The sequence below is a fragment of the Lactuca serriola genome, chromosome 8, assembly GCF_051521515.1.
Source record: "Lactuca serriola cultivar US96UC23 chromosome 8, Lser_US96UC23_V15, whole genome shotgun sequence".
Taxonomy (NCBI): domain Eukaryota; kingdom Viridiplantae; phylum Streptophyta; class Magnoliopsida; order Asterales; family Asteraceae; genus Lactuca; species Lactuca serriola.
Genome location: NC_136415.1, coordinates 196,995,528 through 197,017,986, shown reverse-complemented (window position 1 = coordinate 197,017,986; position 22,459 = coordinate 196,995,528). Strand labels below are relative to the sequence as shown.

The 22,459-nt window shown below is 33.4% G+C and overlaps 1 protein-coding gene across 1 annotated transcript in view; it reads left to right on the top strand.

Annotated features, from left to right (window-relative positions):
- LOC145068687 (G-type lectin S-receptor-like serine/threonine-protein kinase At4g03230) overlaps nucleotides 1-22,185 on the top strand; it is a 34,330-nt gene extending 12,145 nt beyond the window's left edge. Inside the window, exons 2-8 of the mRNA XM_079015685.1 lie at nucleotides 18,206-19,150; nucleotides 19,986-20,138; nucleotides 20,265-20,467; nucleotides 20,811-21,021; nucleotides 21,106-21,343; nucleotides 21,440-21,590; nucleotides 21,675-22,185. Of these exons, the coding sequence (XP_078871811.1) occupies nucleotides 18,206-19,150; nucleotides 19,986-20,138; nucleotides 20,265-20,467; nucleotides 20,811-21,021; nucleotides 21,106-21,343; nucleotides 21,440-21,590; nucleotides 21,675-21,986 (2,213 nt within the window). The 3' untranslated portion in view covers nucleotides 21,987-22,185. The remainder of the gene's footprint in view (nucleotides 1-18,205; nucleotides 19,151-19,985; nucleotides 20,139-20,264; nucleotides 20,468-20,810; nucleotides 21,022-21,105; nucleotides 21,344-21,439; nucleotides 21,591-21,674) is intronic.
- The last annotated feature ends 274 nt before the right edge of the window (nucleotides 22,186-22,459 follow it).

Here is a 22,459-nt window from a genome sequence, read left to right as displayed (position 1 = left end):
GGAACGAATAACTAACTCATAAATCCTCCAACTCATCAGAATTGGATGTCGTTTCTTCTTTGCCTACTTTGTCCGAAATATGAAGATATTTCGACATACATTCTGGAATCCCATATGTAGTGGGCATGCAATCTAGAACCCGATACAGAGTGGGAAATGCTTGATAACTCTGCTTTGGAAAGAACCATTCTGAAATACGTGGTCATTTTGAAAAAAAGATGGTTAGTTTATTCAAAATGTCTTAAACATTTGGTTAACTTACTCTACCTTCCCTGATATTAAAGTATTAAACACAACTATTTTACTATAAATAAACATACGATTTTGAACTAAATAAACATGAACAAAATCAATGGTCATCTTACATGTGTTGATGTGCTTAATTATAGTTTTGAATCATTTTTCAATATCCTTCTGTTGGGTTGAAAATATCGAGGTTAATGTTGGCATTTATAAAGATTATCTAGAAGATTTTTCATGAAGTATTTTATGTACTAGTGGTTCCTTAGTTTATTCCTCATTAATGTATTTAACCACTATAAGTAGTCTTAATTTAATTATTTTAGGCTAAGCTTCCATAGGTTCCTAATATGGATCAATATCAGATTAGTTGAGCTTAACCCCAAATTTTCTTTGTATGTTCCATTCACAATCAATAATATACGAGAATTTATTACTTGCAACTTATAGTTTGATTCGTGATTCTGATTACTATTTCGAATATGGCATTTTGTATAGGAATCATCACCTTCATTATTTCAAAGCTGGTAATAAATAATCAATTACTATATTGAGTAAAAGGTAAAATATATTACTAAAATGTGACAAGAACAAGTAAATATGTTGCTATTTTCTGCAATTTGTTAACATGGTACAAATGTGATGGAATTTATAGGTTACCGATATGTAATATATATATATATATATATATATATATATATATATATATATATATATATATATATAGGGTAAAGTGAATATACCTAACAACCTTATATAAGCTTAGGTACCTAACTCCATAATACTACATTGGTTTGTAACATATTTACATTGTAATTGCCTAAAGTTCTTAAACTTCAACCCCATAGCTTATTACTTCCAAAATCTTTGGACTTTTACCAATATCTTTCTTTTACATCATGTCTTTCTATCGAATACCACCTGATGGGTTTCATATCCTACCGCTCCAAATGAAAAGATGTAGGAGAAATATAATGATGAATTTCCAAAATTTTTTGAAGTAAATCAAGTTTAGGGATAAAGTTTAAGAACCTTGGATGATTGCAATGAAAATTTAATGCACAATGATGTAGTTTGATGAGGTTAGGTACCTAAGCTTATATAAGGTTGTTAGGTATATTCACTTTACCCATATATATATATATATATATATATATATATATATATATATATATATATATATATTAGTTTTAACCAACTAATTTTACTAACTATTACTCATAAGCCTATGTACCTAATAGTAGATAGAATATCACAAATAGTCGGGTATCAAACACAAGGAACAAAATTATTAGCTAATTTTATCTACTAAAGTTAACTAAATAACAATTAATTAAAAGGGGTGTTTTTCTCTAGTTTTGAAAGTCTAGAAACATAAACATTCAATTAACACTTAAAAAGAAAACAATTAGCAACACAAGAATAACTAGGAAAACAAGAAATGATTTTCCCAAGATAATTAAGATACTGTCGTTTAGATTGGATATACTTGATTCTATGGTTAATTTAATGGAAGTGCAACGGATTAATGCTTTGTTGATTATCCATTCCTAAGGTAACTAGATTAATGTTCACTAACCTAATCCTTTAGCAAATAAGTTCATTCATATGGTGATCAAATAGATAAACTAACAAATACTAGTGTTTGGTTCAAGTATAACCTAACATACCAAATAATCACATCATATATTAGCTCCTACATTTACTTACCCACTTTTCTATTTAACCCTAGGTTTTTGGTCAAAACACTAGTCCTAAAATTTTGCTAATTACAAGATTCAAGCCAATTAAGAATGATAAGTCATGTAAACTTAATTAAACTCAACAATAAACAGAAAAGTAGTCATCATAATTTTAAAGAGGTTCTTTAATAAGCTAACATACCAAATAATCAACTAGCATAATCCAATCCACAAAATCAACTCATAATAATGCAAGCAATCTGGTCTAAACGAAAGTTAGGGTGTTTAGCCTACAACTTCAACAAACAAACATGTAAAAACAGGATTCACTTTGATGGACATGATCAACACAAAGTAAAACAAGTAAATAGGAGTAATGTTGCCTTAAATCTCTTCGAAACCAAGCTAATAATCAAAATATGCACTCCACAGCTTCCAAAGAACGTCTCTGGCCTGCTATAGTTGATAATTGCTTCCAGCATAAGTTAGGTTTGAGAGAAAAGTGGATCTATATATAGTTTCCAAAAATGGGTGCACCACGGCGCGATAAATGGCCACCACGCTGTGGTTGGTGCAAAAATCGCATATCCGACAAGGCATAAAATCACCAGGATTTATCATTTTACCATGCCATGGTGAGAAGCAACACATCGTGGTTCTTCAGCTTTCCTTCTTCTTTTTGTCTTAGTCCAAATTCCTAGTTTCCAACTTCCAATTTGCTTCCTTTTTTATCCCGAGCATGTCTTTTACTACTACGACCCAAAATATAACAAATTAAGCATCTTTTGTCCTAATAATAAGTGTAGTTATGGCTAAAAATATTAAGATATGATTATATATATATATATATATATATATATATATATATATATATATGCACATATCAAAATCCTCCACACTTAACCTTTGCTTGCCCCCAAGAAAACTGATTTTTTTTTTAGTTACCAATATCGGACAAGACAATCCATTTTAATCCCAACCATTATCCCAAGACCGCATTAATGCATGTATTTTTGTCTATAGTCCTAAAAACTTCCAAATCCTAAATAATCACAATCCTTATGAACATTCCCTTGTTCAACCCAGGGAAGAAGTGTTTGGTGATGCTGATGTCGGGAAAGACAACTTGAAGAAGCTTCTGGAGAATGAGTTTGTGATGAACGATTTAGGAGTTGAAAAGAAGATAGCAATGATGGATATTTAGAGTTACAGAAGATCAGGATAGTTATACATTTCTCATTACTTTGGGAAAGTCTTACAGTCGTTCTATTGTGATCGGTACAAACTTGATGTTTCTTGTTTGGTGGTTCAAGGCAATCGGGGAAAAGCTCAATGGGAAGCGGACAGTGGATCTTGCGACACTTGATGGGAATGCTTGATGTTTTTCTGGTGTATAGTGCAAATGCATGACATATGGACTTGGTTGGATTGATGGACTTAGACTATGAAAGTGATATGAAAATAAGAAGATCATTGGCGGTTGTTATCATTCAAAGTATTATTTTGAAGGTAGAGAAACCTATCATGCTCTATGATAGGTTATGCATTCAAAAGTCTAGTGCCAAGGAGAATCCGGAAGACAAGGTGACAAGGTTGTTGCCCACGGAGAAGTTCAAGATTTTCTTGGACTTGGTTGATGTTCGTAGGAGGTAGATCCCTTTGGGACGAATGACATGAAGGGAGAGGAAGTTCTTGTTCGAGGTGCAGTTTAGAGGATGCTCAAGTCAAGGTGGAGATTGTTATATGTGACTCGAGAATTTGGATCATGTTCATGGAGCATTTGGAGCACTTAGGGTTCATGGAACATGTGACAAAGGAACAGATCATCTGAGAAGGGAATGGATCATCTGACAAAGGAACGGATCAAGTGCCAAAGGAATGAATCATAAAGAAGGGGATTTGGAGCATGCATAAGAGGTTTGAAGCACTTAGGAGTGATATGGAGCAACAAGGGGACCTTGTTGCACTATTTGTTGAAGAATTGGGCCAAGAAGGATGTTGCTGTGCCAAGGGAACTCCTTCTTGTGCCAAGCTACTCCCTCTTGCATCATGGAATATCCCTCTTGCGCCATGGGGTACTCCTGTTGCGCAATGGAGTATGTTGTTTTGCTCAGCATGGCCTTGTTGCCCCATGCATGTTATTGTTGCGCCAAGATGGTGATGTTGCTCCAACCGAGAAGTTCTTGTGCCACACTTGATGATGCTTACGCCATCCATGTTCCTGTAGCGCCATCATGGCACAAGATGGACCATCTTGGTCCTTTACGAGTCAAGTATGATATGAAGTCCTCTATGATGCTCAAGATTGTTCAAGAATGCTCAGAAGTTGGTATTACTCAAGGATTACACCATTTTGTGCCACCATGATGGATGTTGGGCCATTAGTGTTCATGATGCACCACTTGTACATCATGATGCTCCACTATGGCAGAAGGTGGTCCATCATGTGTGTTGCTGATGTTCATGGGTTGTATGACATGGAAGAATGTTCCAGAAGATGTTACATGGCGGAATATGATTGGTTGTCACCATTCATGGGCTTATGGGCTTGTAAGTCCCCAATCTGCTTGTGTATCAATTAGATCCAATTGATGGTGCGGAATCCCAATCAATTGGATGATGTCAGATCAAATAGAAGAGAAGGAGAAGAAGAATTAAGATGAATCTAATAATGTACTCAATAATATGAATGATGCTCCTTACAATAGATTCTCTCACACACACTATTCTTCTCTCTATATTTCTCTCTCTACAATATGCTCTCCTCTAGGCCACACACTTGGATGACTCCTCACCTTATATATATGAGACATGGGCCACCAGCTGCACACGCATGTGCGGCCGTACACAGGGTCTGCGGCCGCACACAACCACAAAATTACAGAAAAATATATTTTCCTAGAAAAGCAAAGTATAAAACAATATTTTTGACCTAACAATCTCCCCCTTGGTTTATAGCTTTCTTTTCTAATTGGCCCAACAAACCCCCCCTAAAAAGTAGCTGGTTTTCTTGTTAATCTTCATTGGAAGCTTGGCTTCAACATTAATCTTCAAATTTCTTCACAGCATCAAGATAAACATATGAATCTTCAATAAATGACTTCATCTTGAGCAATTGGGATTTCTGCAGAATTTGACATTGAACGCACATTGGGTGAGGAGGCTTCTTTTAGAGATTCTTGAAAGATGGCGCTTTCAGCTTGAGAATCTTCAGAGAGAACATCAGAGAGAACTAATCTTCTAGAGCCCTTTAGCAGGTTCAAGATAGCAACAGACTGATTGAGGAGGTTTAATTGCAATCCGTCACATAATCTTCAAGAACAGCTTCACCTTGCTTCTGGGTTAAAGGATTGAATGTTTAAAGAATAATCTTCATTTCTTGCTCCTTTGAATGTGAGTTCTTCGATGACCACGGATGAAGCCTTGGCTCAGAAAATCTTCAATACCGTCTCCATGAGTCCTATCTATACCCGAAATCACTTTTCAAGACAAAACAAAACTAAAAGAAAACTTAGTACATAATATTTTTTGATTTTTTTATATTTTTTTGAAAAAATAAAACAGAAAAAAAAAATATTTTTGGATTTTCTGATTTTTCTGAACAAGAAATAACACTATTTTTGGATTTTTAATTTTCTGATTTTTGTTGATTTTTGATTTTTTTTAATTCTCCCCCTAAATTTGTGCATAGAGGAAAACTATGAACAAATTTAACAAAAACAAAAAAATATTTGGGATCAAAGTTGTGAGACAACCTTAACTTGTTTATCAGTACCTTCACCTTTATGAATAGATCTGGTCAATTGCTGGTATTGTGGTCCACTTAAACACGAAAGATGTCGACAAACTTTTCTAAATAAACCATTTAGCTGACGACGACCATGGGTATTATTGTCCACTTAAATTAAGCAGCGAGATCTATAGGCAACCTCTTAAATGGTTCAATTTTTGTTGCACTAGAACGTGTTCCCCACTTCCCGATATACCCTGGTTATCAAGAACTTCCTAAGGACTCCTTACTTTAGGTGAGTAAACAATTATTAAGGACGAAGACAAATTTAGAGATAGATGCATATGTTGTGTCCCATGTCGGATCTATTTCAATCACGTAGAGGGGACAACATATGACTAACAGAGATAGTAGATATAGAGATAGTAGGGTGCATATGTTGTGTCCCAGGTCGGATCTTCCGATCATGCAGAGGGGATAACATATGGCTAACAGATAGAAAGAATTTCATAGATAAAGAGGTGCGTAGAAATAGAGTTGCATATGTTGCATTCCAGGTCAGATTTTCCGATCACGTAGAGGAAGCAACATATGACTGACAGATAGAAAGCAAGAAAATAATTTCCTACAGACCTACTTTATCAGAACCCCCTAGTCGACCTATCAGAACCAGAATTAAGGACATAAGTTCGTACATCAAGGAAAATTCGAACCATTGTTCTAGATGCGTATTAATTTAGTGTATCCCGTAGGTTTCCGTGTTTATCTCACTGCTCAATCTACCCGAGCGTCGTATAGTCAGTCCAAACAATCATATCTAAATCCACACTATCAAATCCTTCGTGCTTAATTATTTGATCTCTCAACTATAAATAGGGATGCCTGCTTAGTTATTTGGGGTCTTGTGTCGTGTATCTTGTATCCTTAGTGAGTAGGACGAATCTCGGGTGAATTGTACTTGTAACCTTTGTTTGAGAACTTTGAAATAAAGAATACTCGCTTTATGCCTGTGGACGTAGGTCACCTTGACTGAACCACGTAAATACTTTGTCTTTGTATGCTTATAGTTTTTTTTTGTTATCCGCATTACTTCCAAACAAGGTCATCAAAACTTGGCAAGTGGCATCAAATTGGTTCTTAGTCTTGACAAGCATCGCCTGTTTCACACACACACACACATACATACACGCGCGCGCGCACACACACACACACACACACACATATATATATATATATATATATATATATATATATATGTGTGTGTGTGTGTGTGTGTGTGTGTATGTATGTGTGTGTTTTAAATACTAACTACGTTTCCAAGTTACCATGATTATTATTTTAATGTATTTATAATTTAATAGAATTTTTTATATAATGTTATTTATTGTTAATGTTAATTAATTTAAAATCTAAGCCTTTAAATATTTTTTATTTACAAATAAAACTATTTTTAATCTTTTAAATAACAAATAACTTATTTTATGATTATTATATGCATGAACAATTCTTTGCAAAGTTTCCATGAACTTTTTTTTTTAAACGATGTGCTTTTGTTTTGCTAAAACCTCACATATTTAATATGAATTTAGAATAACAACGTTGCTTCTTTTATTATTACACATAAACACTATTTCATAAAGTATCTTATGATCTAGTGAAGTATAATCGAGAGGAAAAATATCATGATGCTTGAAAAATAAGTATAACTTATATTTTGTATCGGTGTTGATTATCATAATTTAAAGAAAATTAAAAACGTTAACGGAGTTCTATCTCTATACAAAAATTATTAGTGTACTTAGAAAATTATGACAAATAGTAGAAATAATGTATACAACAAAAACATACCACAATCTTATATCAAACAAATAGTAAAAATTAATTAAAAGTATATCATCCTTTTCTTTTGGCTCTAAGTGTATAATCAAAAATATTTTCGTGAAATTTAAAGAAAATATAAACAAAATGTTAAGTTATAATAATCTTTTACTTTGTAATTCCATCTGTATTTACCTTCTTTTACATTTTCAGGGATTCTAGATAACAAAAACAAAAGGAGAAGATAAGAAAGTATTATATAGGCAAAATATTTTGATTAACTAATGAATTAATTAGCATAAGTTGAAAAGTTGTAGAGTTTACGTAGTAAAAATATTTGAATTAATCTAACCGATAAATATCATAGATGAAAAGTTGTGGGGGTTTCAACAGAATATGGTTCAAGATAGATGGTTTATCTTGAACCATATTGATTTAAATGATCTTCTTTATAAGATTTATAAAGATAAGGATCTTACGTTCATTGTATTTTATTCAGAACACAAGGCTTTCCCATTTAAATACTTAGGCTCCAAGTTATTTGATATTCTTCTATTTTTCTACTTATCTTTACTTATCCCGTCTTCCTTCCTCTTCCTCTGTTTTCTTTATGTTGTTACCTTGGTGTACAAGGGGAAAGGGCATGAAGCAGGTTCCACAGTTACCTTTAGTATCAGAGTTCAACCAGTTTAGTATACAACCCCTCTACCAACAAATGGATTCCAGAAGAAAGATGGAACATCTTCACTACATTACATTATCGTATCATGTAGCAACCACTTCGTAATGGGACATAAAGATGAAAGTCTTTATGTAGGTACACGATATTTACGAAGTTGTGGAACCTAAGAACCATCAAAAAGTAGTATATGTCAAGAAAAACAAGACGATGTTGGCATCCATATACCAAGGAATATTGGACGATGTTTTTTTTTGTCAATCATGGAGAAGAAAACAACAACATAAGCATGATATAAACTTTAGGTCATGTATCTAGGAGAAAATAGGGTGAAGGATGCAAAAGTAAAAGTCGTGAAGGTTAAAATCGAAGTCCTAACCATCAAGGAGACATAATCGATCGATGACCTTGTGCTCAGTACAAACAATGTTATTAGCCACAGTCGTGCTCTACAGGATGCAATGGAAGACAATATATGGTCAAGAAGTTCTTCAGGCAACCCCGTCTTCAAGCAACCCCGACAAGGTTCTTGCAGATTTCCTCGGCTATCGAACATTTTGTGAATCTCGAACTAATGACAGTGGAGGAATTGATCAGTCAGTTGAAGGTCAATGAAGAAAGGATTCAAGCGTCTAATGAAGTTGATGAAAACAAGTTACTTTTAACACACTAGGAATGGGTAGAAAAGATTAAGAAAAAGAGAAAAACTCCAAAGTCTTGAATAAGTTATATTGTGGTAACAATAATAACTTATGGGGGCAATGAAGAGGTGGTAATCAGAGTTAACGAGGTAGACACCATGACACATGTTCTAATCATCCTCGTGATGGAGACAGGCGGACCTCTGGCCAAGATAAAAGTAACATTAAATGTTATAATTTTCAAGATTACGGGAACTACACAACTGAGTGCGAGAAATCATGAAAAGAATAAAGAATGACAAAAACCATGAAGCTCACTTCGTCAAAGACAAGGATAACAATAAACTTGTGATGTTATTGGCTACATGCAATATGATAGAAGAAAAATAATAAGTATTCATAAACAAGCACAAAGTAACACCTAAACTAAGATCAACCAGAGATGAATTAAGCCAAAGAAATGTTTGGTACCTAGACAATGGAGTTCATAATAACATGACAAATTAAAGGGAAATTTTTCAAAATCTCGACTAATCAGTCCAAGAAGTTGTGTAGTTTATAGATGGTTCAGTGGTACATATCAAAGGAAAGGGATCGATTCTCTTTCAACGTAACAATGGTGAGCAAAGACTATTGCAGTATGTTTATTATATACTTAGGTTATGCACAAATATCATCAAGTTAGGTCAACTTTCAACAAAAAGTGACAAGATTATGATATTAGGTTTGTTCCTTTTGATACATGACAAGGATGGAAAGATCCTAATGAAGCTAAAGCAATCTCCTAATCGTCTCTATGAGATAACTTTGGATACATGACAAGGATGGAAAGATACTAACAAAGCTTTTGAACCATCTTGGCTTTAGCATGCCCGCCTTGGGTATGTAAAATTGCTAGCACTTAAGATGATTCGGATAAAGAAATCATAAATGGGTTAACCGATATGGAAAACTATAGTAAGATCTGCGAAGGATGCTTCATTAACAAGAAAACTCATGCCTCTTTCCCATCCAAAACATAATATAAAGCTTCTAAAAAGTTATAAATTGTTCATGGTGATTTGTGTGGTCCATTCACGCCCCTACACAATGTATAAACATCTGTTTTTTCTTCCTCATAGACAACTATACACGAGTGATGTGGGTATATTTGCTATAACCGAAGAATGAAGCTTTTGTCACTTTCAAAGGGTTTTGTACCCTTGTCGAGAATGAAACATGGAAGAAACTAAAAACATTACATACAGATCGTTTGGGGAGTTATGATCAAACCAATTCAATACTTATTGCACTGAAACTTGTTTAAAACTTCAATTTACGACTCCATATTTCCCACGACAAAATGGGGTGGTAGAAAGAAGAAACTAAACTGTTATTGAGATGGCTAGATGCATTTAAAAAGAGATGAGTGTACCATATTTATTGTGGGGTGAAGCGGTACACCATGTAGTGTAAATACTTATTCGTGTAACAACTAACGCCTTGAACAATGTAACACCCTACGAAGCCTGGAAGAAAACCCAATGTTGAACACCTAAGGTGTATTAAACGTGAAAATTCTGCCATGAGTCATCAAAATAAGCTATAAGATCGAAGTATAAAGCTTTTCAACATTGGGACTAAAATGGGCAACAAGGCTTACATGTTACTTGATCCAGAAACCGTAAAAATCTATACCGGTAGAGATGTGGTATTTGAAGAGGATTTTGTTGAACAGCTATACTTCAATTAAAACAACTAAAAGTTGGAATTACATGGTACAATACAATGGGTTTTCAACCGAAGAGATCCAAATCAAATTCCTACCCCATTTCGCTCTACTCCTAATCCATAAAAAGGCCAAAGCCTTGACATCATAGGCTAAAGCTAAGGGACTCTTTAGATGACTTGTTGGGGGTAAACGCTACTATAAAAGTGGGAAGTAGGTATTTAGACACCTTGGAAGTGATATCTAGAGCTTTTTTATGGACTATATGGAATTATAGGAATGACGTGATCTTCAACACCAATACTATAGAGTGTTGAACTGACACGGTAAAGTAAGCTCAACATTACGAATTCAAGTACTTTTGTGCTTATTAAAAATCCACCATATGTTAATGATTAGGTTGAAATAAACTCGATCCCACTTGTCATCTATAGTAACAATAACGATGACTAAGAACAATTATCTCATTTTTCAGAACCAAGCCACTATGAATCAAATGACTTGTTATCCACCATATTGCAAACCATAAATCTAGAAATTCATGTCCAACAACCTCTAATACGAAAGCTCTTATACAACTCAAAACTATATATATATATATATATATATATATATATATATAGTGAAGCGATGTTACTTTTAGATGATGGTGAACCTAAGTCACTCACCACAGTTCAACACAATGAGAATTGGTTAAAAGCAATGAAGAGTGAGCTTGAAGCAATCGAGAAAAATAAGACCTAGAAGATTGTCAACTTTCCGCGAAACCCATTGGATTAAAATGGTCAACAAAGTGAAAAGAGATCCTGATGGTAATCTAGTAAAGTACAAGGTGAGACTTGTGGCAAAAAGTTATGGGCAAAAAACCAGTGTAGACTACAAAGAAGTGCTTGCGCCCGTTGCATGAATTCAAATACTATGAATATTTCATGCTCTCGTTAGTAAAAATAGATATAAAATACATCATGTTGATGTTATCGGCTTCTTGAATGGAGACATTCATGAAGAAATTTTTGTTTCTCAACCTGATGGCTTCGTGAATAAGCAACCCCCCCCCCCCCCCCCCCCGGTTTACAAGCTATCAAAAGATCTCTATGGCATTCAACAAGCACTAGGAGCATGTAACTCTCAAGTAGACAGATGCTTAAAAGGTATTGGATTTCTTAAATGCCCACAAGATTATGCTGTTTAAGTAATTAAGAAAAACTAATCAACAAAATATGAGAATGGAGAGTTAGTAATCCTACCTGATATAAAAGTGTTATGGCTGCTTTTGATGGGTTTTAGCCATAAGAACTTTCCTATGTGCGCATGCAAAACCCTAATTCTTGGATCTAGGCTTTCTAATTAAACATGCTTTGAATCCAAGACTTCTAATAGCTAATTAGGTTAAATAACAACATTGAAACATATCTAGAACCATACCTTTGAATTCCTTGTTGATCTTGTAGTCTTGGAGCTTCTAGAGTCACAATTGTCACTCCTCTAATGGCTTACAAACACCAATAGCAAGGAAGATAATTTTAGGAGAGAGGAGAGGGGAGGAAATCGGCCAGAGTTCTCTTACTTTTTGTGAGATGCTGATTTCCCTTACCCATGGGGTCTATTTATACTTGTAGACTCCTTAAGGGTTACAGTCTAAACCCTAATTGGATAATCTTCTCTTAAGGTTATCCAAATCCTTTCCTTAGATAATCCCTTGGACGATTTTGAAGCTATCTACCTTCTAGAATCCGTCCCTTGTATATCTATAAGGATTTATAGTCTAAAGCTTAACTTTCAAACAATTGACAGTTTATACCCCTTTATTTAATTAATCTCTTTAAGTCACCAAATTAATTCCAATTAATTCTATGACTTATATTAATCAAATAACTATAAATTATTCTTTATAATATTTACTCTCTCTTAATAAATCATCCCATCAAGTTACTATGGTGAAGGCAACCCAAAAGGACCATGCACAACCGGGTCAAATACTTGCCTATTATAGTTGCAGCCTTAGACACTATTCCAACAGCTTTGATATTCACGGCCTGGTACTTCTTATATGGTAGGAATGGTAGTTAGATTCATGGAGAAACCCAGAAGTATGCACATGCATTCCATAAAACATATAGTAAGGTATGTAAAAGGGAAAATCGATTTTGGCATGGTATATAGAAAAGGAGATGGTGAGAATGTCATGAGAAGGCCGCACTGACATTGATCTAGCTTGGGATGTAAATGATATAAGGAGCATGGATGGAATGGATTATTACTTTAAAGAAAATCTGGTAATATGGTTCTCACAGAAATAGAGTCACATTATCTTATTAGGAAGCTAAACTTATTCCTGCAACCACTCTAACCTATCAAGGGATATGGATACGACATATGCTCTATGCAGCTATGATTTAACTAGAATTCAACCTGGAACAGTTGTTCTTCATGTAGATACCAAGTCAACACTCGAGTTGATGAGGAAACCTAGTGTTCCATAGACGTAGTAAACAAATAGATACTCGGTATCATTAGTGTGTAGAAAGAGGTAATACATTGGTCAAGCATATTAGTACCTTTAAGAGCGATCTAACGTACTCAGAAAGTCATGAGGCAAGATAAAGTTTAAAGAAATGAATGTGAAGCTAGGTGTGAAGAACATTCTGAATTAAGAAGGAGAATGGTGGTTAATTTAGAAAAAAAGGTTCATGGGTATTTTCAGAAATTTTTTGGTTATTAGTTTATCTTCTAGTTTTTTGTGTTTGAGTCACACACTTAACTTAAATCATCCATAATGGTTAGTTCAATGAAAGAGTTGAATGAGGTGGCAAATTAAGTGTCATTTAATGGATGAAACTCTACCATTATGAGACGTCACATTAGAATTTTATAGATTTGGAGTTCAATGATCACTGAACTCTTCAATGGGAAAAACAAAAAGTTTTTTAATTTTTGAATATATAACATAAATTAGTTTTTGTTATATTCTATTGAATTTTATAGAGTTCAATGTATTGCATGATAAAAAATGATAGAGTTATATGGATATTGGACCATAAACTTATATTTAGCCCATTAGCTAGGTTAACCCTATATAACTTTCCTACTTCTAGTCTTATTACCTTTCTTTTTATTTACAATTTTCTATCAACAATGTAATCCTATCCGTTTTCTCTTTATATTAGTATGATTTGGTTTTTCTTATTTATTTGTATACTCCTTTTCGTTTGATTTGTTCGTCTTTCGTTGATTTTGTGCCACAATCTATTATATCGTGCCGTTAAAATACATTTTGATCGATATTTTCTTGCAATTGTGTGAATCTCATTGCTATTTGTGAATCTCGTCGTGAACGTGGAGCTGTGACATTTGACAATTTTGGGTATGATTTTCGAATTCATTATGTATTTCATTTGGTTTAGTTTGTTCAATTTTGTCAATTGCGAGGGTTTCGATTATTACTTTTATTTTATATGTCTATTGAGTTTGGATCCAATAAAAAATGCAAAACATTTTCTTTCAGTTGTTTCACTGTTCATTGTTCATATTGTTCAACATTGGTACTATTCATTTCTATTGTTCATCATCGTTACTGTTCACCGTTTGGCATTTTTCATCATTTGTCCATTTTGGTTATTTTTCGAAGTTTTGTTTATTTGATTGTTGCCGGTATTTTTCCATATTTTTTGATGGTATTATTTGTTTTTATTACAATTTTCTTTCAGTTATGAAACTTAGTCGAAAGTTTTATTACACTTTTCTTTTTGTCGTCGGAGCTCTTGAAAACCTTAGTCGTCCAATGTTTCCTACCATTGTTATTATTAATATTTCCGGTACAGTTCATGTTCTTTTCTTTGATTTTGAAAGTTTCTTAAACAAAATTATTATTTTGAATGATTGGTCGAATCTATGTCGGTCTTATTCTTCCTTAAAAATGGTTTTTATTTTTTCAAAATGTCGTTTGATGTTAAGAGCAATTAAAATTTTTTTGTCTTACATTCCTGTTAGAAATATGGTTTGTTAAGTGTTTTAATGCTTTTCTACTTAAATTTAGTCTTACAAAAAATATAGATGATATGTTTTGTTTGGTATTATTCAAAAACAGTCTTTTTTTTTTTTCGTTTTGCTCTTGCTGGTCACTTCATTTTGTGTTTTTTTTTTGTTTTTTTTTTCTAGCATTTATGTTTCGGATCGAGTTATTTGTTTGTTTTCCGGTTATAACTTTCATTTCCATTTTCTGTTACAAAAGTAATTGTTTGTATTCATTTGATCGTATTTGCTTCTGTTCTAGTTTTGTTTCATATTTCTATTTTACTTTTATTTTAATTTTAATTTTTTATGTTGGGTTTTGCTTTTTTGTTTGGTATTGTTGTTGTTTAGCAAATTCTCAATACATTTTGCTCAATCATTATGAGTTTGAGGGAGGAAAAGAGAATAAAAAAGATTAGGTACATTAGTTTAGTACGATGAATATTTGCATATTGGTTTCTCTTTGTTGTGATGCTTTTGCTAGTATCGTTGGGGTTTGTTTTTATGCTGCCAAAAATGCAGATCAGTTTGTTTTTGCTGCTTTCATGCAAATTGTTTTGTTTTGGTTGCTTTCGTGAAAATCGTTTGGTTTTGGCAGCTTTCATGCAAATTGTTTGGTTTTAGCTGCTTTCGTGCAGGTTGTTTGGTTATGTTGCTTCTCTTGAAGATTGTTTGGTATTGCTGCTTAGATAAAGATTGTTCGCATCTCCCGGAATGTAATTTGTTTGGTTGCTTGTGGATATAAATGTTTTCTAAGACACACTCAACTTCTTGTTTTCTTTTCTTTGAAGACAAACTCTCAATGTTTGTTTCCACCGCATTGTGATTTTGAGGGGAGATGATAGCATAATAAGTTATTTGGGTTCTTTTGGTATTGAGCCTTATGTTTAGCTCATTAACTAGGTTAACCCAAATAAATTTCGTATTTATATTCCTATTACATTTCCTTGTATTTACAGTATCAACAATTTAATCCTAACCGATTTCTTTCTATATTATTATTAGTTATCTGTAGATTGTTATTATTTTCACATTTCATTAGGGAGTGTATCGAAAGAGATAATACACTAGTCAAACATATTAGCACCCTTGAGAGCGGGTTGACATACTCACAAAGTCAATAGGCAAGATAAAGTTTGAAGTAATCCGTGTGAAGCTAGGTGTGAATAACATTATGGAGAATGTTGGTTTGATTAGAAAATAAGGTTGATGGGTATTTTTGGAAGTTTTTTGGTTATTAGTTTTTCTTCTAGTTTTTTGTGTTTGAGTCAAACTCTTAATTTAGAGCATCCACAATGCTAGTAGTATAAGAGTTGAATAGAGTGGTGATTAGAATTGATTAAAAGTTAAATGAAGTGTGGTTGATGATATGGAGTAGAGTTGAATGGAGTAGTTAAATGATCATTGAATGGTTCAATAGAAGAAATAAAATGGTGATTAGGAATTTCGGATTGAATAAGTGTTTAATGGGTTGTGGGTGGTATTGTATATATGTTTAATGGATGATGTGGCAATTCATTCAACTCTATAGAGTTCAATGAATTATGGATGACCTTAGAGCAGATGAGTTCAATAACAGAGTTGAATGAAGTGACAAATTAGGTGTCCTTTAATGGATAAAACTCTCTACCATTATTATGGGTGTTCATAGGGCGGTTTGTTTCGGATAATAATAAAATTGTGAAACCTGACAACGGGGTGGGTACCTCATGTGCACTAATTGAAACCGAACCAAATTTGCCAAAAAACTGAATAAAACTGAACGTTTGAAGACGGGTAACCACGGTTCGGTTCGAACTGAACCGTTTGAAGGCGGGTAACCACAGTTCGGTTCACGGGTACCCACTAAATTAAAAAAAAAAACCATTTCAATCAAATCTGTAAAGTTTATTCCGCTCGTTTCTCTGAAACAAATAAATCACGAAGTCAAAAAAAATTATATAATTCAAATACCATACATTATAATTTATATTATAACTATAATAATATAAATAACAAGAAAAATAATTAATGTGGAAGTGCCAAACCGGAAATTTTCGATCTGATCAAGTAGCCGGTTTTTTCGGTTTTGAATTGGCCAGGTCGGATCGGTTATTTGGTTTTGCGGTTTTTTTGAACACCTCTAACCATTGTGAAATGCCACATTAATATTCTATAGATTTGGAGTTCGATGGAAAAATGAAAAGTTTTCTAATTATTATATATATATATATATATATATATATATATATATATATATATATATATATATATATATATATATATATATTAGCTTTTGTACTGTTCTATTGAATTTTATAGAATTTAAAGGCCAGGAGAAAAATAATAAGAGGTGATCGTTATAGATGCCCTTGGAAATAAATAAGTTTGCACGGTGCGGGCAACGCCCGAACGCGTTATTGTGACTTGGCACAGGAAAAACGCCCGGAACACCGCCCCTGACCCGACGTTATTAGGTGTTATGTTGGTGCGCGTTTTCGTGGCAATGGGAGGCAACGCCTGTTTTCCTCTCTTCTTCCTCTTTGTTTCTCTTCCTCATGACGGCGTTTTCTTTGTAGAACATCACCCCTTCTTTTCCCGTTTTCATGGCATTTTTCTTGCTTGGCCTCAAAAAACACAAGAGGGTGTTGCCCACACCTTACACTCTAAGAGTCTTACATTTTCTTATCGATGTTCCTTCATGTTCCTCTGTTTTCTTTCTATTGTTACTTTAGTGCACAAGGTTCAAGGGCGTGAAGGGCGTGAAGGAGGTCATGTTGTTACATAGTACACTTTAGTTTTAAAATTGATGTTGATGATTTTTCATTATATTATACTAAGGCCTTCTGGTATGGTCATCTCGAGAGCTTCCGTGGTTTATGTGGCCACTAACCCCAAATGTGAACACCATCCCATAGTGTTAGTGGTGGCTAGTGGTGGAACACTTTCGTGGTCATATGTGGTGAGGAGCACGGATCACCACACCCAATCAGTTTCATACTCTCTCTATTCTTCTCTATCTCTTTCTACCTTTTTCCATCTCTCTCTACAATTTAATTAATTAAAAAATATATATATATTTTTATTTTAATAATCAAAAAATAAGAGAGATATAGTGGTGAGTATCCCAACCTTTCAGTGGTAGCTAGTGGTGATGATGTGGCACCCACCACTATAGTGGTTAGTATAACGGATGACCTTAGGGAAATAATTTACAAGCCCAACGAAGTTTCCAAACAGTTCAAAAAACCTCAATCATTTTTTTTTCTGTTCAAGAAAATCCAACGAACTAGCATTTTGTCTAAAAAAAACCCAATGAAGTTTTTAAACCGTTAAAAAACCTCAATCATATTTTGTCTATTCAAACGATTAAGTTCGTTGAGTTTTTTTTAACAAACAAAACATGATTGAGGTTTTTTGAATGGTTTGAAAACTTCGTTGGTTTGACAAGTCATTTTCCCGATATGGTAATAAGCCATATCATTTGTTTTCTCTTCTTTGACTTCCATAGAATTGAACAAAAGTGTAACTTAGCTGAGCTTTTTAGACAAAATGTTAAGTTTGTTGGGTTTTCTTAAACAAACAAAACATGATAAGGGTTTTTTAAACGGTTTGGAAACTTGGTTGGGATGGTAAGTTATTTTTGTTACAATGATACTATGTTTTCAAAATTTATGCAAAGTTGAGGAATTAACTTGTTTATCCTGGTGTCGCCAGACGGAGATTCTTTAAAGGCACTGAAGTTGGAGGATACCGGAAATGCTGTATTGATAGATTGTACATCAAGAATCAAATTATGGGCGAGCTTTAAAACGGCAACGGATACGTTTCTTCCAGGTATGATGATGAGCTCAACCGTAAGAACATTGACATCCTGGAAAAGTTTAGAAGACCCTGCATGTGGACGCTTTGTGTTTCAGGTAGATCCATTAACAAACCGATACTGCATTTTTGACTCATCACTGGGTCATTATAGTTGGAAAAGTGGGAGCATGTCGAAGAATAGCTTTGATGATAATCAAATTTACCCTCAGGCATTAAAATTTCTGTATAACACTCAAAAGAAACAAAATATATCTCTTCTTAACAGATCACTTCCTAACTACAACGGAATCGAGCCTTACTCAAGGCTAGTAATGAATCATACTGGTCATATACAATATTTTCATTGGTCAAATGGATCAGATTCAGAACAATGGGTTTTGGATTGGCAAGAGCCAAAAGATAATTGTAGCAGATATGGTGTGTGTGGCTTATTTGGGATGTGCACCCAAAATAAGGATTCGTTCACATGTAGTTGCTTGCATGGATTTGAACCTACTTCACCCGATGAGTATAAGGCTCGTGATTACAAGTCTGGATGCAAGAGAACTTCTGAAATTATATGTGATAAAGGAACAAACGACACATTCCTGAATAAAACGATGATTAGTATGGATGATACAACGTTACCCTTCTTTAAATCAGAAAATGAATCGGAATGCATAAAGAAGTGTCTTGAAAACTGCACGTGCTTGGCTTATTCTTATAGTTCTCCAAACAAGGGAGAGATATGGGACCTAAGTCGCAATGCAACCCAAGGCGGTTGCTGGTTCTGGGATTCTGCCCCAAATAATCTTCGAGACAACGGTTTACATATTATTTCCTTTCGTGTTTCTAAAGGTACTTCGTCATTTGACAAATCAAACTGTATAGTTGCAAACTGTTTTTAGAAAAAGAATCATTGAGAGATGACCATATATTTGCATTTGAAATGAAGGACATATGAGTTTGTTGTTTGGTATTTTGGATCTTGAAAAATGATAATTACCTTACTAAATCATACCCTTCGTTACTAAATCAAGCCAAGTAAGCAGATAGATATAAACATCTAAAATTTAAAGCAAGTATGTTTGGCAAAAGTAGTACTAGCTTTTATTTGTGTAGAAGAGTGGTAAAAATAGATGTAAGATTTTGAAATTTGTAAAATTACATAAAATAAAAAGCTAAAAGTTACTTTGAAGTAGCTTTTGATTCTCAATTTTTTTGTTTAAAATAAGAGCTTTAAGCCTCACTTCTAAATAAATATTTTTCTTTAATTCAATTTTTTTAACACTAAAAGCTAAAATCTCATCAAAACTCATGTCCTCACATAGCCATAGTCACTACAGCTCGTAAACTAAATGTGTGTCAATTAAGGTATGTTAGAACAAGAAAAATACGGGCTTAAACTCTTTCCTCAAATTGTGGGTTGATTATGATCGAAATAATATCAAACTTTCAACATATTTTTATGTACCGATTTAGAGGAAGCTTGTTCTTTTCTCTCTCTCTCTCTCTCTCTCTCTCTCTCTCTCTCTCTATATATATATATATATATATATATATATATATATATATATATATATATATATATATATATATATATATATATATATATATATATATATATATATATATATATATATGTCCTTAATTTATAGACTCACACTGCACCATTTTTCTAATTCCTATGCAGGTTCTATCATCTATTCATCATATGGAAAATCAAAGCCTGAAACCGAAAAACTTCTTCTTGCTATTGTTATTGTTGTTATTGTTACGGCTCTAGTGATTTCAACATTTTGTGGTATTAGCTATATTTTGTTTAAAATATTGGTGAAAAGAAGTGGTAAGTCATTATATAAATTCAGCATATATAAACACTTTATGTTCGCTTGCTGTATAAGTTTTCATTTCAATCTTAAAAAGTGAACTTGAGGCTTACTCATCATCTATATCGTATCATGAATAACAGAAAACAACCAACGAAGCATAGAAGTTCAATCTAGTGATCCGAGGAGACGCATCACAGATTTACTTGATCTAGATCACTCAAAAGAAGATGACAAAGAAGGCATTGATGTGCCATATTTTGAGTTGGAAAGCATAATGACTGCTACTGATGACTTCTCAGAGAAAAATAGGCTTGGAGAAGGTGGATTTGGGCCTGTGTACAAGGTGATAAAGAAATTATTTTAAGTTGATTTTCTCCACAAGAAGTAGACAGGTAGTAACTTAAGTTACTCCCTCCGTCCCAAAATTATAGTCAACAGACAAAAAACACATATATTAAGGAAGCATTAATTACCACTAAATTTATACAATAAAATTACAGTTTTGTCCTTACTTTGCATTTAATGTTTCACTAAATGCTTAGTTAGTTAAGTAATAATGATGGAGTATTTTAGTAAAAAATGCTATTTATTTTTAGAAGTGGATTATAATTTTAACACAACCCAAAAAGGAAAGATGGACTATAATTTTGGGACGGATGGAGTATTAATTATGAGTACGTGATTAGGGTAAGCTTCCTGGAGGGAAAGAAATTGCTGTGAAGCGGTTGTCAAGCCTCTCTGGACAAGGTTTACAAGAGTTCAAAAATGAGGTTATGCTAATTGCTAAACTTCAACATCGAAATCTTGTAAGACTACTAGGATACTGCATTGTTGGAGACGAAAAGATGCTACTCTATGAATACATGCCAAATAGAAGCTTAGACAAGTTCATATTTGGTTAGTTAGTTTATCGATTCATATACTTTGTATCTATACACATACGTACATTAGAAAATGAAAATTTATCATTTTCTTTGCAAGATCGAACGATGTGCACATCACTGGGCTGGGAAATGCGTTTCAATATCATTATGGGAATTGCTAGAGGACTAAACTATCTCCACCATGATTCTAGGTTGAGGGTTATTCATAGGGATTTGAAAACAAGTAACATTTTGTTAGACGAGGATATGAATCCAAAAATTTCGGATTTTGGTTTGGCTAAGATAGTTCAAGGTAAAGATTTAGAAGCTACCACCGACAGAGTCATGGGAACTTTGTAAGTTTATTAATATTAGTACTTTGTTCTTTATAAAAATAAATCCACACTTGTAGATCGAAGTGGTTATATAATTATATCTTGTGTGTTTTTCAGTGGTTATATGTCACCAGAGTACGCACTAGATGGGTTATTCTCTATAAAATCTGATGTATTTAGCTTTGGAGTTGTAATGCTAGAGATTATAAGTGGGAAAAGAAACATTGGATTCTATCAATCCCGTAGAAGTATAAGTCTTTTAGGACATGTAAGTGAGATATAAGAACTTTGAAGATGTTACCTACTTTGTTAATTAATTGACATATAATTTATATGTCTAAAAATATCTCAGGCATGGAACTTATGGAAAGAAGATAAGCCATTTGAGTTGATGGATCAAATACTAATGGAATCATGCAAATCGAGTGAGGTATTGAAGTGTATAATTGTCGGACTCCTGTGCGTACAAGGAGACCTTGATGATCGTCCAAACATGACGAACGTTATTTTGATGCTTAGTGGTGATATTGTCACGCTTCCAAGTCCAAAAGAACCAGCGTTCATTCCAGGGAGGGACTACGCTATTTCCTCTTCCTCTAGTTCTTCTAAGACAAATACGCAGTCTAAAAACATGTTGACAATCACTAAGCTAGATGGACGCTGATCGGGAGGGTATTTATTTTACCCATGAAGTGTATTTGTGTTTATAAATATATATGATTCTCACTTTTGACAATATTTTCTAGTAACAGATATATTATCAATATTCGTCTCATATTTTGTAGATATGTTACAACTAAATTAGAAATATACTTTTTTCCATATGTTGTATGAACTCATTTTGTGCTTAAGCAACCCAAATTATCAATAAAGATCATGATTTTTAAGTTTTCTCGTAGTATCAGAAGCCTAAAGATCTTAATGCAACTGGAAATTAGAAGCTCGTTGCTGATAGCTGATAGCTAGAAGCTGAAAAACTTTTATTCATATAAGAGTGTTTGACGCAACCCAAATAGTTGAAAACTACTGAAATATGTAAAACTATAGAAAATGACATATGAATATAAAGTAAAATTAGAATATATTCTATACTGTAATTATTAAAAGTTAAAAATCATCTAATTTTAATACCAAGTG